The sequence below is a fragment of the Eucalyptus grandis genome, chromosome 1 (genome assembly GCF_016545825.1).
Source record: "Eucalyptus grandis isolate ANBG69807.140 chromosome 1, ASM1654582v1, whole genome shotgun sequence".
NCBI lineage: Eukaryota > Viridiplantae > Streptophyta > Magnoliopsida > Myrtales > Myrtaceae > Eucalyptus > Eucalyptus grandis.
In genome coordinates this window covers 37,137,733-37,153,473 of record NC_052612.1, presented here as the reverse complement: position 1 = coordinate 37,153,473, position 15,741 = coordinate 37,137,733, and the positions used below count along the sequence as shown (strand labels likewise).

Genomic DNA, 15,741 nt, shown 5'->3' with positions numbered 1-15,741 from the left:
ATACTAAGTAAAAATGTTTAAGATTAAATTGATAGTAAAAAAAAAGTTTAGAACTCAATTGACACAAATACAAAAGGTTTAAGACTTTTTTTTTAAGACTTTTTGTGATTTCCATTAGCATGTTCTAATTTTTAAAGTCGCAAACATAAAAAATTATAGAGCTTTCACATTGACATTCAACCCATCTGTTCAAAATCCAGCTTGGACATCAGTGATTTTCCAAACATTGCTTGATTTTTGTTTTATCCGACCTTATCATGTCTAATAGGAATGTCCAGGCAAAAACTAGCCTTCATACACAATAATCAAATTCGCTTTACTTGTTCGGCGATTAAGTTTGATGGGAAGGTAACTTTGGACAACAAGGCTAATTTACTTCATGTAGAATTTTCTAGGAATGATGTGCAGCAACATGCATGCAGGCGACAATACATGTCAACAAATTTCGAGGGAGTTTGTATGTTTTCGTTCAAGTAGATATATCCTCATGAGCTCCCTAGGAGTTTCCCTCGATGTAATTAGCTCCGCCAATAGAAATTATCGGCGAATCGCGGCGCATTTGGAAATCGGAACGTTCATATCTGATGCCATCACATCTTTATTTCTGAAGAGACAATTAAAGTACAAGCACAAGACAACATGAGACCGACAACAGGGAGTTGTTGATCACCTAATGACACTGCCGCTTGACATTTTGCCGAGCAGCAAAATAGGAAGCCCTTAATCAAAGTTTTTTCTTCAAGCCAAAGCCAACGCATCGGAGCTTTCGGATCGAATCAACAGTCAGGTTGATTTCCTCCTCCTCCATCCCCTGCTTCCGGGCACGAGCAGCAAAATCAGAAGCCCTTAATCGAAGTTTTCTATTCAAGCCAAAGCTAATGCAACGGAGGTTTCGGATCGAATCAAGAGCCAGGTTGATTGCCGCCTCCTCCATCCCCTGCTTCCGAGCAAATGCCCGGATAATTAGCTTTCTTATGGATTTACTAATCTTGTTTCACACATTGCAAAGGTCTTCGACGTGGCCACAGAGGCATCTCGAGATCCAACGAGCAGTTGATGATCTCAGCCCTTTCTGGCGCCGGCATGGACCGGCTCATTTATTTTTTGGCATGCCTTCCATAGAAGGCCTTAATCCTCTTCAGGCCATCTTCGAGAGAAGATGGATCGATGGCGAAAGTGATGCGAAGCCAGTTCTTCATTCCAACAGCTATCCTGCAAAAACGAATGTCATCGATTATCATCTGATGGATACGGACATTGCACAAGTAAGAAGCAAGTGGCGAAAGTGGGATGGGTTTGCTCCGGAATTATCTCAGCATTAGCTCGCAAGAATTCCACAGAGTAAATTCAAATGAAATCACTAGGATCCCTTCTATTTCTCCAAAATTTTAGGGTCCTTTGAAAACTGCGAAATAAGTTGGTCGTCAGGACTCTCACTCTGAAGCCCCTTGTAGCATTCTTAACCAATGTGCATTTCAAGAAACAAATGTCAGGGGACGCGTTTGAAAAATTCAAAAAGCTGAAATAAGTTAGAAAAATGAAACAGATGCATAAAAAGTAACATCAATATATTTTCCTTTCACCAGCAATTGGAGAGGCTGAGTTTACCAGGCAGAACAATAACAGATTCTTCTTTAGCCAGTTTTAAGCAGAACTCCTGATCATCCTTTATGCCCTCCAACAATGATAAATTCAACTTGACCTGTCGCAATGGCATCTTTCACTTATTGAGAAAAAATATAAATTGCATAACAGTGTACGCTATACCGATGAAAAAATAAAAATACATGCATACATAATGCACGTATGTGTATAGTATGCCCATACCATTACAAACATGCCTCCTTCTGGCTTTTTTGGGCACATGACGCAAGGTATATCTTGAATCTTCTCATAACATATTTCTGCAGCCTCTCTTAGTATGCAAATGATTTTTGAAAAAAAATCATCATTTGTTTTCTCAAGAATGTGAGGGACCGCCCCCTGTTAGAATCACCATGAAGAGCAGCAAATAATTAGCTGTTATTTGATAAGGACACTAGTTGTCCACAAATAAAAGTTAGCAAGCACTCTTGCAAGGATTAAATGAAGCACAATACTTAATCAAGTGAAAGTGAGTTCAGATAAATCAAGCCCAATGACTCAGACATAATATCGATCACTTCTAAAAGCAATATGCACAGCTTGTGCATTACAGTTTAAAATCACTGAGAAAAGTAACATACACCGGGTGACTGTAGAGAGGAAACAAGTAAATCATTGGGGTTGTGCTTGGGGTGCGACTCTACATTGCTGTGCAGTATCCATTGTTTTAATTACCCATCTTCAAGAGAAAAAGCTCTCATTAACTTGTCATTTCCTGAATGAATAGCCAAGAATATCCACAACTCGCTCTGGTAGTGATACAAAAATAGTGCAGACAAGCCTACCAAATAAATCATTTTGAAAAACACCACGTCTTCAAATCTGAAAGTCACTGGTTAATTATTTGGAGTAGTTACGTACCTGGATAAATGTAGGAGGATCAGAGGATATATCCAGAAATCCTTTAAGGGACTTAAGAACCTGTAAAGAGAAAAGGAACAATCTAAGTATCTTGTGACCAACCCTAGTAGTCACATAATTTGGCCCAAATAGATATACAACAAGCAAGCGATTGCGTTCACGCGTGCACAGAGAGAGAAAGAGAGAGAGAGAGAGGGAGAGAGAGAGAGAGAGAGACCCCAGTGTCTTTCAGAAAACCATTTGGATCATTTGTCACAAGCCAACCAAGTCGCCAACCTGGAACAATCCACCTCTTTGATATTGATCCCAACGTCAAGACAGGTGCGATGGATCCAAAAACACCCATGGGAACAAATGGGGTATCCCCAAAAGCTAGATGACCATAGACTTCATCGGCAATTACCATAATCCCAAGCTTCCTTGCTGTTTCGGCAACCTTTTTTCAAAAATGAAAGAAAGAAAATGATGAACAACAGCTGATGCAACACAAATGTGAATAGCAAAGATTATAAAAGTGACTGGCGACAAATCTAAATCTATCGAGCTTCCACTGCCTTGAGATAAACGAGCATCTCAAGAGGCAAGGTAGCTCTCTAGATTAAGCTCCAGCGGAATCTATTAGCTCCATTCCAGCTTATAGTCATAGATTTTTCCATGTTCACAATTCATCTACTTGCTAAGATACGAAGAAATCTCAAACAAAATGCAAAAGCAACCTTCTTTAGATGCTGGTAGCTATAGACACTTCCACAAGGATTGCCAGGATTGATGAGCACCATGGCGACAGTACTCTCATCTGCAAGATCCTCAACACCCTTGAGATCAACCTCCCAACCCTTATCTGGAAGAAGATCGAAATATCGTGTCTCAAGATGGCTGTGTTTAGCACATGCATCATAGCATGGGAATCCAGGTCTTGGAAGCAATATATTGGCCCCAGGGCAAGCGAGAACTGTTAATATGGCTTCAATTGCTTGTTTGCACCCGAGTGTCAGATTAACATCATCTGGTGATAATTTGTACGGGAGATCACAAGAGAGATAATCAGCAATAGCCCTGTAGAATTTGGTGCCCCTGGTTAGTCTAGCTCACTCAAACATGTCGTCTGGAATTAAATTGCTATTTAACCTACAGAAAGCACCTAGATCAACACATTGATAGCGGCCTTTCCATAAAATTCAATCTTTATCCAAACAATTAACAATGACTACTTCCTATAGTCACTAATAAAGCTTGGTTTCATCATTTACTCTGTTTTCAATACACTGTCTTTGCTAGCAATATGATGATTCGAGTTGATTGACGAGACAGTTGATATTGATCGGCAATAACAGCTACTCTGTTGTTAAGATACAACCACGAACAAACCAAAATGGTTCGTACAATCGAAGCAAAACAACTGCCAGAACTAGGCATTTTGCATTTGACCCCATGCAGTCGTTGCGAAGGAAACAGAACACGCAATAAGGTCCAAAAACTTCAATTGAGTCACCTTCCAAACTAGTCACTTATCAGCCTCTCAATCATTGACTATTTAACTGTACGATTTCTTGAATCTTGTATGACCACATGAACGTAAATCCTGGGAATTAGTAAGTAGAAGACTCCGTCAGTACCTTAAACGCATCAACAATCGACTCATAGGTACTAGGAAGATCGAGGATGCGAAATAACATGCTTAGGGAGTACGCCTGCACGGCTAAACAAACGGTCCAGACCACAAGAAGCACGAGTCGATCCATGCTATCACCAAGCTTATACAGAGCATGTCATCTGCTCGTGTCAAGATTTCACAAGACAGATAACTAATCTAAAGCTTAAGCTCTAAAAATAAATAGTTTGAAAAATATTTTTTTAAATGATTATTTATGTCGATTAAAATATTGAATTAATGAAAAATATTTTATATAATATAATATAATCCTGAAAAATCAAAAGACAATGAAAATATCTTTTGGCCTTTCATTCTTAGAATGCTATTTTTTTAAGTACACAATTCTCAAATCTCATTTTTCCCTATTCCCCTTTCGATTCAAGCCAAAAAGGGTCGCGAACATAAACGAGAAATCTAATCCTGATAATCTCAAGCGACACCGCCTTCTTACCTCCTGGCGGGAAGAATACCGACGGTCGGGCCGTAGCAGTTGAACTTGCCGGAGCGGAGAGCCTCGACTATGGCGTCCTCAGCGGCGGGGGCCGTGCGGAAGCAAGGGAAGGAGGAAGGGTCGCCGTGGCCGAGCGGGACCACGGTGCGGCCGTCGTCGGCGTTGAGATTCGCCATCAGCTCGTAGAGGACGCCGCGGACGGTGATGACCGTCGCGGCTGAGAGCCCCCCGTTGCCCCGGAACTTCCAGGCCGGCGCCCCGTTCTCCATGCTCGCCCGTCGAGTTCGGGAGGTCGATGATGGTGGCGGCGGTGGAGGAGACGAAGAAGGACAAGAGCGTCCTTTCGTTTTTCTCGTGGGTCTGTGGTAGTGCAATGCTCTTGCGCTTGCATTATATAAAATGATCCTGCGAGCTTCGGACGCCGGCTCAAGTCATTCAAACTTTAATCAAAGACCCAACATTTCTTCTTCTTCTTCTTCTTCTTCTTTTATTATTATTGTGGTTGTCGTTGTATGTTCCATCTTTTTCGAATCTTGAAATTGATTGCCATATCTTGACTTAGATCCACATGAAGGATGAGCATCAATGTCCGTCATCGGCATGCTAAGTATTGTCCTAACATCAAACAGGATTTTTCGGATCATCCCATGATTTTTATTGATTATGTTTGCGATTGCTTCCTAATGAAACACGGAGTCAAGGAAACGAGAATAAAATAAGATGGCGTGTTCCAATCTGCTTGCTGAGGAGCGTGAAGAGAGTTGTCTTCCTAGTATGAGTGCATTATAGTGGTCGACTCTAATACACCAGAATACCTTTTTGTGCCTTTTATTTTGCTTTATTTTATTTTCATAGTTGAATTCCGCTTAAGTGGGTAATAATATTATTGCTAATATTATCCAACATTACAGAATGATGAACTGTGGTCTTGAAATCTAATGCTAATATAAAGTCAGGATCAAGACAACGGGAGATTGACTCCGACATAGATATTGGCAGTGTTCGACAAATCAGCCATCTTGCCACAAAGTATCGGAAGATTTTGAAATGAGAATGCACTTCTTTCACAATCGTTGAATTCCTCATGGAGAAGACATATAATACACGTTTCTCTACAAAAAATGGAGACAAAAGGGATTTTGGAATTCCTCAAATCATGAGCCAATGCGAGTATAGTGATGCTAAATATAAATAGATATATATTTTAGAAAATTTGAAAATCAATTGGTTGAAAATTCAACGTTAAACAACATTAAACACGCTTGATAAGCATTTCGAGATCACATAAAATGAAAAAGATTCAATAGATGACCATGTGTCCATATAATCTCAATAAATTTCATTAGAGATGCAAATTGAGACTCAAAACAGACTATTTTTGAAATGGATGTCTTGTCGTGTAATTACATATGCACATTTCAAGACAAGTTCATGTGACCTGAGTTGTGAGTAGATGATTCAACAAATTGGATGAGAATAATTAATTTGCTATCCATTAAAAACAAAAAGAGGAAAGAGACTTTACATATTTTCCCCCAAATCACGACAATTTAGGTCAAGAATAGACAAGTAAGACATTGCTTAACCATTGGAAAACGACAGAGCGTAGATTCCCATCCTCATAGTCTGCTGCTTGCTTGTCTACTACAGTAATCTTTGATTTGTCTCTGGCTCAACACATTGTTTAACCATTCGATTCTCTTGAATTCCCGAATATCTTAACAGGGTCGGGGCTTGGGGAAGAGGAAAGAGAACAGACAATCTGGGCGAGTCGGGTAGGGTCTGGGAAATTAATTTAGGGCAAGAAACGTGACGTGGCATTAGGATGCGCTGCTGTCTCGCGCCCACGAGACGTCAGACTTTGTCGGTCTACGATCTTGGAGGGCAAGAAAGGGAGGGAAGCACGCGGGAGGAATCGACCAATTCGCACGACCGAGGAGGGCCTTAATAATATCATCTTTTTCTTCTCCTTATCCTATTAGATGAATACGTGAGAGGTGGATAGCGTCATAGTCGGCTTTGATATTGGATATTTCAGAAGATACCTAAGTCTTGTCTTTGGAAAAATTACCAACATTTTTTTAAAATTTATTATACTTATACTAATTCTAAACATTTTTATTGTGATAATTTAATCCTACACATTTTTTAATGTTTTGTCACTTGAGTCAATCCAGACAATTTAATTCGGAAATTACTAACGTGGATATCAACGTCCCTATGTGATATGATCGATGGAGACATGGACATTCTCTTTTATATATTTTTTAATAATTATTTTGGTTTTCTTCTTTTCTTTTCTTTTCCAATAGGGTCTGGTAGCGACCTTTGTTGACCCTCAGTCCAAAAAAAAAAAAAGTAAAAGAAATAGAAAAGAAAAAATAAATAGTTACTAAAAAACTCTAAAAGATTTTTAAAGGATGACCGGAGTTCATATTAACGATTTTATGTCTAAATTAGGAAAATGTGAAAATATTTAGGACTAAATTGGCTTTAGGATTGAATTGGCAAAAATGTAATGAGTTAAATTTTAATCTTTATTATTTTCCCCCTTGGCTTGTATTATGCATCTTCTATTTTCTCACTCCAGAGTCAAAATTGGAACTTGAGAATGGACAAGGGGTGTGGCCAAAACCATTTCTAAAAGGTAGAATTGCAAAATCATTCCCAATATCAGTGACGACACGTCCCAAGTCACCCCGTCTTCTCCCGAAGAGAAATGGCGATTGCTTTGCAAAACCGTTGACGGGCCTTTAGGAACAACTACCGTGGTTGTACCTAGAGAAATGCATTAGGGATGGCTGCCTCTTGTCCCCAATAGCTACTTTTAGAATTTCGTCAATTTGACATCTTGATCATACACTCGACGCGAATGAGAGCAAATTGAACAAATTTAAAGCCTATGGACACGTTTACTCCATGATGTGATCGTATTAGGATAAGCTGAATGAATTTTAAGGAAGATACATTTCGAATTCTTTGGAAATGACTTCACCTTCTCAGTCTTTTCTAATTGCCTAATATAAACATTTTAGGTGGCTTGAAGCACTTGTTTGCTAAGATAATTGGGCAGCGATCAGTTACGTGTTGGACCTGTTGGAATTTTGTTTGTTAAAACAAAATGAATGCTTTTTAGTTTGTCCCACATAGAAAAGGTGGGAGCAAGTGGGTCAGTTTAAAAATGTGGAATTTCCTTTTTGTAGTTAAAGGAATGATTAGGTGGGGCTAGACCCCACCATACCCTCGTGCCGGTGCGCAAATAATTGCGGGAGCCTCAAAGTCCGAGTTGTTTTACTCGATCTGATTTCATTGTTCAACCCATTTCGAAATCATATTTTTACAACAGGACCTCCGAGTTACTAAGAGAAGAAGAAGACAAACTCAAATTGTTCTTTTCCATTTGGGAAGGGACAGCGCTCCAACGTAGAGATATCTAGAATATTGTGAAGATATCTAGAATATATCAAACTAAAACAAAGAATTGAGTTGATCAAGCATACTTTTCATTGATATGTTATGCAGTATATATAGAGATATCACCTGTAATTGTGATGGAAATTAAAAGATAATAGATAGCAATTTGTAAATTGAATAAAAACAAATCAAAAGAAAATCTCTAAATGATCAACTTTTGTAAACATTCTGCTCAATCCCTTCATTGATATGGTACACAGTTTATGGATAGAGATATCATCACTTATAATTATGGTGAAAGTTAAAGATAATAATTTGATGAATAAAAAAATAAATCAAAAGAAATCTTCAAATTATCAACTCATAGATACTGGGGAAAATTTCAATTAAGGGCCTAAAGTGGAACCATTTTCTCAAAAAATGACCTAAAATAGACATTGTCTCAAACAAGAACCTGAAGTGACCAACTTAGTTTCAAATAAGGGTCTCAACTTAAAAGCCAACCAAATCTTATTTGCATCTAGGGGTATTTTCGTCTAAAGACTTTTTTTTCCTTCTTCTTTAAATTTATTTTCTCCTTCTCTTTCTTTTCTTCATCATCATCGTGCCTTCGCCTTTTTCACTCTTTAGATCGCGTTTTTTCAAAAGTCCATCTTTATCTTCCTTGCCGAATTAGCCATCAATGCCCTCAACCTCATTTGTCATTGCCCTCAACAACAATTCCGGTACCTTTGTTGAAAGATGGAAGTCAATCCAAGCCCTAGATCGAGCATGAGTGGACCAAGATGTGACGCTCAGCTCGATTCGATCCCCACATCTTTTGGTCATGGTCAAGCACGAAGCATGATGAGGTGTAAGCCATTAGCTTGCTGCCCTCGTTGTCATCGATGCTTGAATTCAAATCGGTGCTCACACAAGCTATGATAAATCTTAGCGAGGATAAGCCAGATTGAAGTGCCTAAGCCAAATTTATTAGAGGTTTTTGAGGAATCTTTGTGATACTCACGTGCATTGATTTGTTCAGTGAAATACATGGTTTTGGAAATTTCTGAGCGATTTTGCACTTTTTTCATCTTGTTATTCTCTCTCAAATCTATGTAGATAATATTTCAGAGTTAGAGAGCTAAATTTGTTTGAACATGTGTAGACCAAAGTCATTCATTTTTTAGATTGAGTGTTCTTTGATTCGAATCACCACCAAAGGCGAGTATCTTCAATCACAGGTCAAAATGATTTAGTAGCCTTTGAAAATAACCAGCATACATGACACAATTGGACCCTCTCAAGAAGCCACATATTCCACCTCAATGCAAGTTGCATCTACGAATATTATGAATAATCCAACCCGAACCCAATAAAACATTCCCAAGAAGCTACGAGCGAAAGTTATCGTGGCAGAGGTAATTTCATTGGCGGGAGAGCATGAAACTGTTACTTTAATTGTCATAATAAGTTTTTACAAGCAAATTGAATAACAACAAAACCCACTTATGGATATTTCTTGATTCTCAAGTTCATTATTGTCATCGGAGAAGGTGAGTGGTGGCAAATAACTTAAAAACCGGCTTATGCTGAAATTGATGAGTTCTTGAGTGAGGATGCAAAATTGCATAATGTAGAGCATCCGCTTTGAAGTTAGTTGATGGGGAGGCTGCAGAACTAAAGCACACAATTTGCAGTTTTGCAAAACTACATTACTTCTCGAATATCTTTTCGTTTTCTTCTTTTCCTAAATTGTTCAAATTGTTCAAATTGTTTTGCACCTATGCAAGCTTGTGCGTGAGGAGTCTGATGCATTTGTCAAGAAGGAAATGAGCAAGATGAAAAAAGAAAGAAAAGAAAAAAAAAAGGAAAAAGAAAAAAAAAGTCTTTAGACGAAAATACCCCTATTTGAAAATAAGATTTGACTGACTTTCAAGTTGAAACCCTTAATCGACACTAAATCAGTCACTTCATGCCCTTATTTGATACAATGTCTACTTTAGGCCATTTTTTGAGAAAACGGTTCAACTTTAGGCCCTTAATTGAAATTTTCCCTAGATACTGTCATCCTGACTATTGACACCTAAATTTTGATTTTTTCCTAGGCATTTATCACATAAAAAATTAGGAACCGATTCAGTCCCTAAACAAAAGTATCCGTGTCTCATAGTATTTACATTCATAGTAAATTCACACGACAAAGTGATGGGGGCTTGAATTCTCATGCATCAATTTGACGGAGATAAATTCAAATGATTACGTGTGCACACACAATAGGCTTAATGCAAGAGTTCTACGGTGCTATGTTCCACAGGATGAACCCTAAGCAGTTTATCAAACCATATATTCCAATGGCAACTTAACTTCCAAACGAAATATTACCTGCCATATATTTCCCATGCCGTGTCAAGGAGCAAATATGAAGTACCAGTTAAGGAACAGAATTAGGTTGAGCAAAAAGAACTAGAAGCATTAGATCTATTCTTAGGTTCAGATTCTTCAAAAAGTACCGATGGACCATTTTGTCTGTGTAAATTCTTAAGTCAAGTAGTACTCGATAAACTGTCAATTATCATCATGGAACTTTAAACGTCAAAGTCACTAATCAAATTACAACTTAATCTCAATTCCTCTAATAAGAATAGAATAGAATTCGAGCATATGAGGTAAAACAAAAACATGTGGTTCAGAAATAGGTACTAGCAAGGCATATTTTAGGCGGAAAGATATTACCTTGCAAACGCTAACTGGACTGTTATATGCCTCATGTAGAGGTGTTAAATGGGTTGCACAACCCATTTATGGACCCATTTATGGCTAAATGGGTCATTAATGGGTCAAGCTTTCTTTCATAAAGCATCCATAATGGGTTTTAATGGGTCAAGACTAAGATATATGGGTTTTAAATGAGTTAGAGAGTTGACCCATTTATCAACCCATTAAAAATAACCCATTTATTTTCACTCAAAATCTCACCATCTTCTCTCCTCTTTTAACTTTACAAATTTTTTTTTTTTTTATAAAAACCAAAATTATAATTATTTTTATTTTATTTTATTTTTTTCTTTCTTCTTCCTCCGGTCGCCGGCGATGGCCGGCGACCGGCCAAGCAAGCCTCGAGCTCGCCGGCGACGAGCGGTGTCGAGCAAGCTTGAGCTCACCAAATTTGGCAAGGCGGAGGCCTCGCCGATGCCCGGCGAGGCTCGAGCCTCACCGATCTGGCGAGACTCAAACTTGTCGGCGAGCCTCGAGCTCACCGATCCGGCGAGGTGGAGGCGTCGTCGACGTTCGGCAAGGCTAGAGCCTCGCTAGATCCGGCGAGGGGCAAGCTCGAGCTCGCCCGACACCGGCGAGCCTCGAGCTCACCGGATCTAGAGCCTCACCGATCTAGCAAGACTCAAGCTTGCCGACGTCGGCGGCGAGCTTGAGGCTTGCTTGTGGCTGGCCGGCCGTTGTGGCCGGCGGGCGACTAAAGAAGAAGAAGAAAAAAAGAAAAAAAGAAAAATAAATATTATATTCTTAAAAATAAAAATAATCAAAAATAATTTTTAAAAAATTATAAAAATTGTCCATTAAATTTGTTGTATAAAACCATTTTAGCAATATCATTTTTAAAATGTATATGCCAATGTGTGGGCAAGGCAAGTATCCTTACCGTACTGCGCAAGGTAAAGAAATTCAACCTCAGTGAGGATGTACAATTTGCACACCGCTAACCATACTTAAGAAATAACTTCAAGATGATATTCAAAACGACACAAGTCTGTACATGTCTTTGTGCTCAAGACCCACGCGGCTTCTTTGTAACCTAGCCCACGAACAAAGTTAAAGCAGAACAACAGCATTCAAAGCGACATTTTCCATCAGAAAGGCTGCTTGCCGTTTCTTTTCCAGCAAACAAATATATAATTCAGCAGGAAAGCCAAGAAGAAGGCAACTATTTGACTTCAGGATCTCGTTATTGATTACCCTTACGAGTTTCGTTAGTACTCCGAACTGCCTCCCCGGTAGTAGTTAGTTATAAAAACGCTAAAGGAAGAAAAGAAATTGCTGTATTGAAAGCTGAATAGCGCTGGAATGTATGCTTCTCCATCTTCGAAAGAGGTGCCACTCTGAATTTGAAGCAGATTCTCATGACAAGGTAATGAATTTTAGTGCAAAAGTTCCATTTTTGAGCTGGGAACTACTCTTGGATGCACGTTTCTTTCTTCCTTTAGCTATAAATTGTCCTAAATTAGCATAAATTGTAACTTCCTTTTTTATTTAATTGGGTGACTGGGCAAAAGTTCATCTTTCTCTTCGGTGTGGGTGCATCGGAATCCGGATCATCTTACCATCGACACTATAATCCTCATTGTTTTGTTCATTCGACCATGAGTTTAGTATTTTTCTATTTTTTTCCTGCCATTCTACAAACATTGAGTTTTCTTCTTCGATGAACTTCACTGCTTCATCTTTTCCCTCAATCATATCTCCAAATTGTTGCTTGCTTTCTATCTCCATTTTCCCACATTTTCCCTTTGTCAGTGAGACTCAATCCTAGGGCTTAAATTAGCTATCAGCCAGATGAAATTCTAGGTCGTATATATTCCAGTTGACATCTTACATAAACACAAGCAACTTCTGTTTCATTCCGAGATGGAGGTATTTGTGGACTGCTCATTTAAGTAGCCATGGTTTCAGCGCCTCAAACTTATTGTATGAGACGGAACCTAACCCTACTCGCAAGAAAGGGACCGTGGAATCGTCAATTGCCTAAATTAACAAATGCCAAGCAATTGGCTTTAAGTTGATGAATGGAAAGATGGAAAGTCTACTTCTGCCGACTCTCGTGACTTGGGCACGTCCCTACTTTCGGAGTTTTGTGTAGAAGTGGATCTTCAGACCTCATTAAGTCTTCATATATTTAGCCATCGACACATGTGGTAGGATAGGAGAGAATAAGCTAAGCCCCTTATCGAATCCAACTTGTATCTGATCATATGGGCGAGGAGTCGTGAAATCAAGTAGTTAGTATTGACTCGATGTGACAATCTTATTTTCGCATAGTTCGCTGGGCTTAGAAGAGAGAAAAAAGCTTAGAAACGAGGGACGGAGGGAGGCTTCATTACCAATTGAGAATGAATGAGAAGAATGGATCTAGACTAACAAAAATATATATGTAGAGAAAGCCTAAATTGGCTTTCTTAAATAATTATCTTATATAACATATTAATCAATGATATTCACAATCAAAGGGAGGTATATGCATAATATAAATAATTATCTCTAATAAAAAGAATATATTCTAGAGAATTATCTCTAACTTCCTTGCAAATTGAGACACCAAACTGAGACCACATATAGATTGGGAGGCATCCAAAAAGCGCATGAGAAAGTGACATGTCTATTTTCTCTTACCATCACTTTAATGACTAATCAAGTACCCAGCAAACACAAAATGGTGGTTGTTTTGGAGTCCTTGATGGATTAAAATGACACGAGAAGTGCACGAACATCCATTATTCTTGGCTTTGAGTCATGGCATAACTTAAAAATCTAAAATAAAATCAAAAATAAATAAATTATTAATAAACAAACTTATATTTGCAATTAAAGGAAAAAGAAAAAAAAAAAAACCTTGAAAAGGGGAAGATGAGTAGGTTGCAAAATGCCATCCATATGACTTGTATGTGTCGCGACCTCTTTTTTTTCGGCGCCCACATCAGGGGCGGGTGCCTAAGGAGGCTAATGGCTTGGCTGAAATTAGTTATGCCCAGACTCTCCCAAGTCCACCAATTCACGACTTTAATAATCTAAGTTTTTAACCTGTAAATCAATTTTTAAAATGGAGTTGTCACTAATCAATTTGGGTTGAGTTGATTAGGAACCCAAGCGAAGTATCGGGAGAAATACTCACTTTTGCGCAACCTGGAGAAATTAGGATCGGAGACTTGATTATACTAGTTAATCACTAATGCCCTTTCGGTACCTAATCTTGTTTAAACCTTGAGGTTTTTTGGATGCTTGAGGAATTTTCCATGCAATTTGGGGGAGGAAAAACATTTTTTGGGTCTTTTTCTATTTTTTTTTACACAAAAGGGAATTTTTTGGGATTTTTTGGTATTTATTTTTTTTGAAAATACAAGTCTTTTTGGCTTTTTCGTGAATTTTGGCCTTTTTTGGAAAATATGGAATACTTTTGGTTTTTTTTATTTTTGGAAAATAAAATATTTTTTAATATTTTTCAATATTTTTGGAAAATAAATTATTTTTTATTTTCTCGATTTTTTTTTGGAAAATAAAACATTTTAAAAATATTTTTTGAAAATAAAACATTTTATTTATTTATTTATTAGAATATTATTTTAATATAAAATAATAAAACAAAATAAAACTGACCCGGGTCGGATCCGCGGGTTGGGACCGACCCGGCCAGTCCGAAACGTAGACGGGCCCGCTACACGGGCCTAACTTTTATTTATTTATTTATTAGAATATTAAACAAAACGACGCCGTGGCCAAGCGTTCGGGGACACCCGGCCCGGCTCCGCGACCTGGCTTTCCGGCGAAACCCTACCCGACCCGGCTCCGGCACCCGACTCGTCCTCCAGCCGCCCCTCAGATTGCAAACCCTACCCGATTTTCCGGGTCCGGATCCGCTTCGCGACCCGGAAAATCGCAAACCCTAGGGTTTGCAAATCCGCGGCGCCAGGGAGGAGACCGAAGCGATACGGCGGTGACGACGGCCACGGCGGTGATGGCAACGACAATAGGGACCACGACGACGGCGACGGCGACAGAATGGGGTCACGATGGGCGGCAGGGACAACGGCGACGGTTTTTTTTTTACCTTCTTGAACGGAGGCAATGACAGCGACGGCAGGGGTTGATTTACGACGGTGGCGGCCACGGCGAGCAACGACAAAGCTGGGGTCTTGATCTGCGATGGTGGAGGCCACGGCGAGCAACGACGGTGACGGCGAGGCCTGGTTTTGGTCAGATCTGGCTGGGGCTCTCTCTCTCTCCCTCGGGTTCGCCCTTCGAGCTCCCCGAAGTCTCTCGGGGACCCCTCCGAGTTCACCACGCCACGGCTGACCCTACGCTCGAGCTCCCCGAAGTCTCTCAGGGGACCTCGAGCTTCGGCTGACCTCTCTCTCTCTCTCTCTCTCTCTCTCGAATCTCTCGAATCTCTCGTCTCTACCTCCCCCTCTGTGGCCTCCTCCTCAGTCGACGGTGGCCCCCCTCTTTATAGGCGAGGGGTGGCCGGTCGGCGAGGCTCGACCCGCCGGTTGGATCGCCGTCCCATTCGCCATCATCTCCTCCTCCGGTCACGTCCCGTTGACGCCAACTGCTCCTCTGCTCCACGTGCGTCGCAGTCTGTTCATCCTCCTCCGGCGTCGCGCCTGCCCGCGCGTGTGTTGCAGTGGCGCAAGGAGGAAGAAGACTCGGCCGGGCTGGGCTAAGGCGGAGATGGGCCGAAGGCCCATGCAGAGGCTGCTTTTTCTTTTTGCTTTTCTTTTGCTTTGCTTTGCTGTTTTTTATTGTTATTTTTTTATTTTTTTTATTTCTATATTATTTAAAAAACTTAATTAATTAATATAATAAACCTAAATAAAATTAAGGCGTCAACAGTATGGATACCATGAGGCTCTGTTCCATTAATTAATCATCAGAGCAATCTTTAAAGGTACCTTTCCCTTGAGTTGTTGCAAAGCCCGTTCTCTAGGTTCCTCCAACTTTTTCCATTCCCCCG

At 39.7% G+C, this 15,741-nt stretch overlaps 1 protein-coding gene across 1 annotated transcript; it reads right to left on the bottom strand.

The window, feature by feature from the left end:
- Window positions 1-574: 574 nt before the first annotated feature.
- LOC104440906 (probable aminotransferase TAT2) lies at window positions 575-4,981 on the bottom strand. The gene is made up of 7 exons (XM_010053900.3): window positions 4,611-4,981; window positions 3,222-3,561; window positions 2,723-2,941; window positions 2,506-2,565; window positions 1,828-1,983; window positions 1,609-1,702; window positions 575-1,213 (listed from the first exon to the last, which is right to left on the bottom strand). Exons 1-7 carry the CDS (start codon window positions 4,877-4,879, stop codon window positions 1,098-1,100), a joined length of 1,254 nt encoding a protein of 417 aa, XP_010052202.2. The 5' UTR covers window positions 4,880-4,981; the 3' UTR covers window positions 575-1,097.
- Window positions 4,982-15,741: the final 10,760 nt, after the last annotated feature.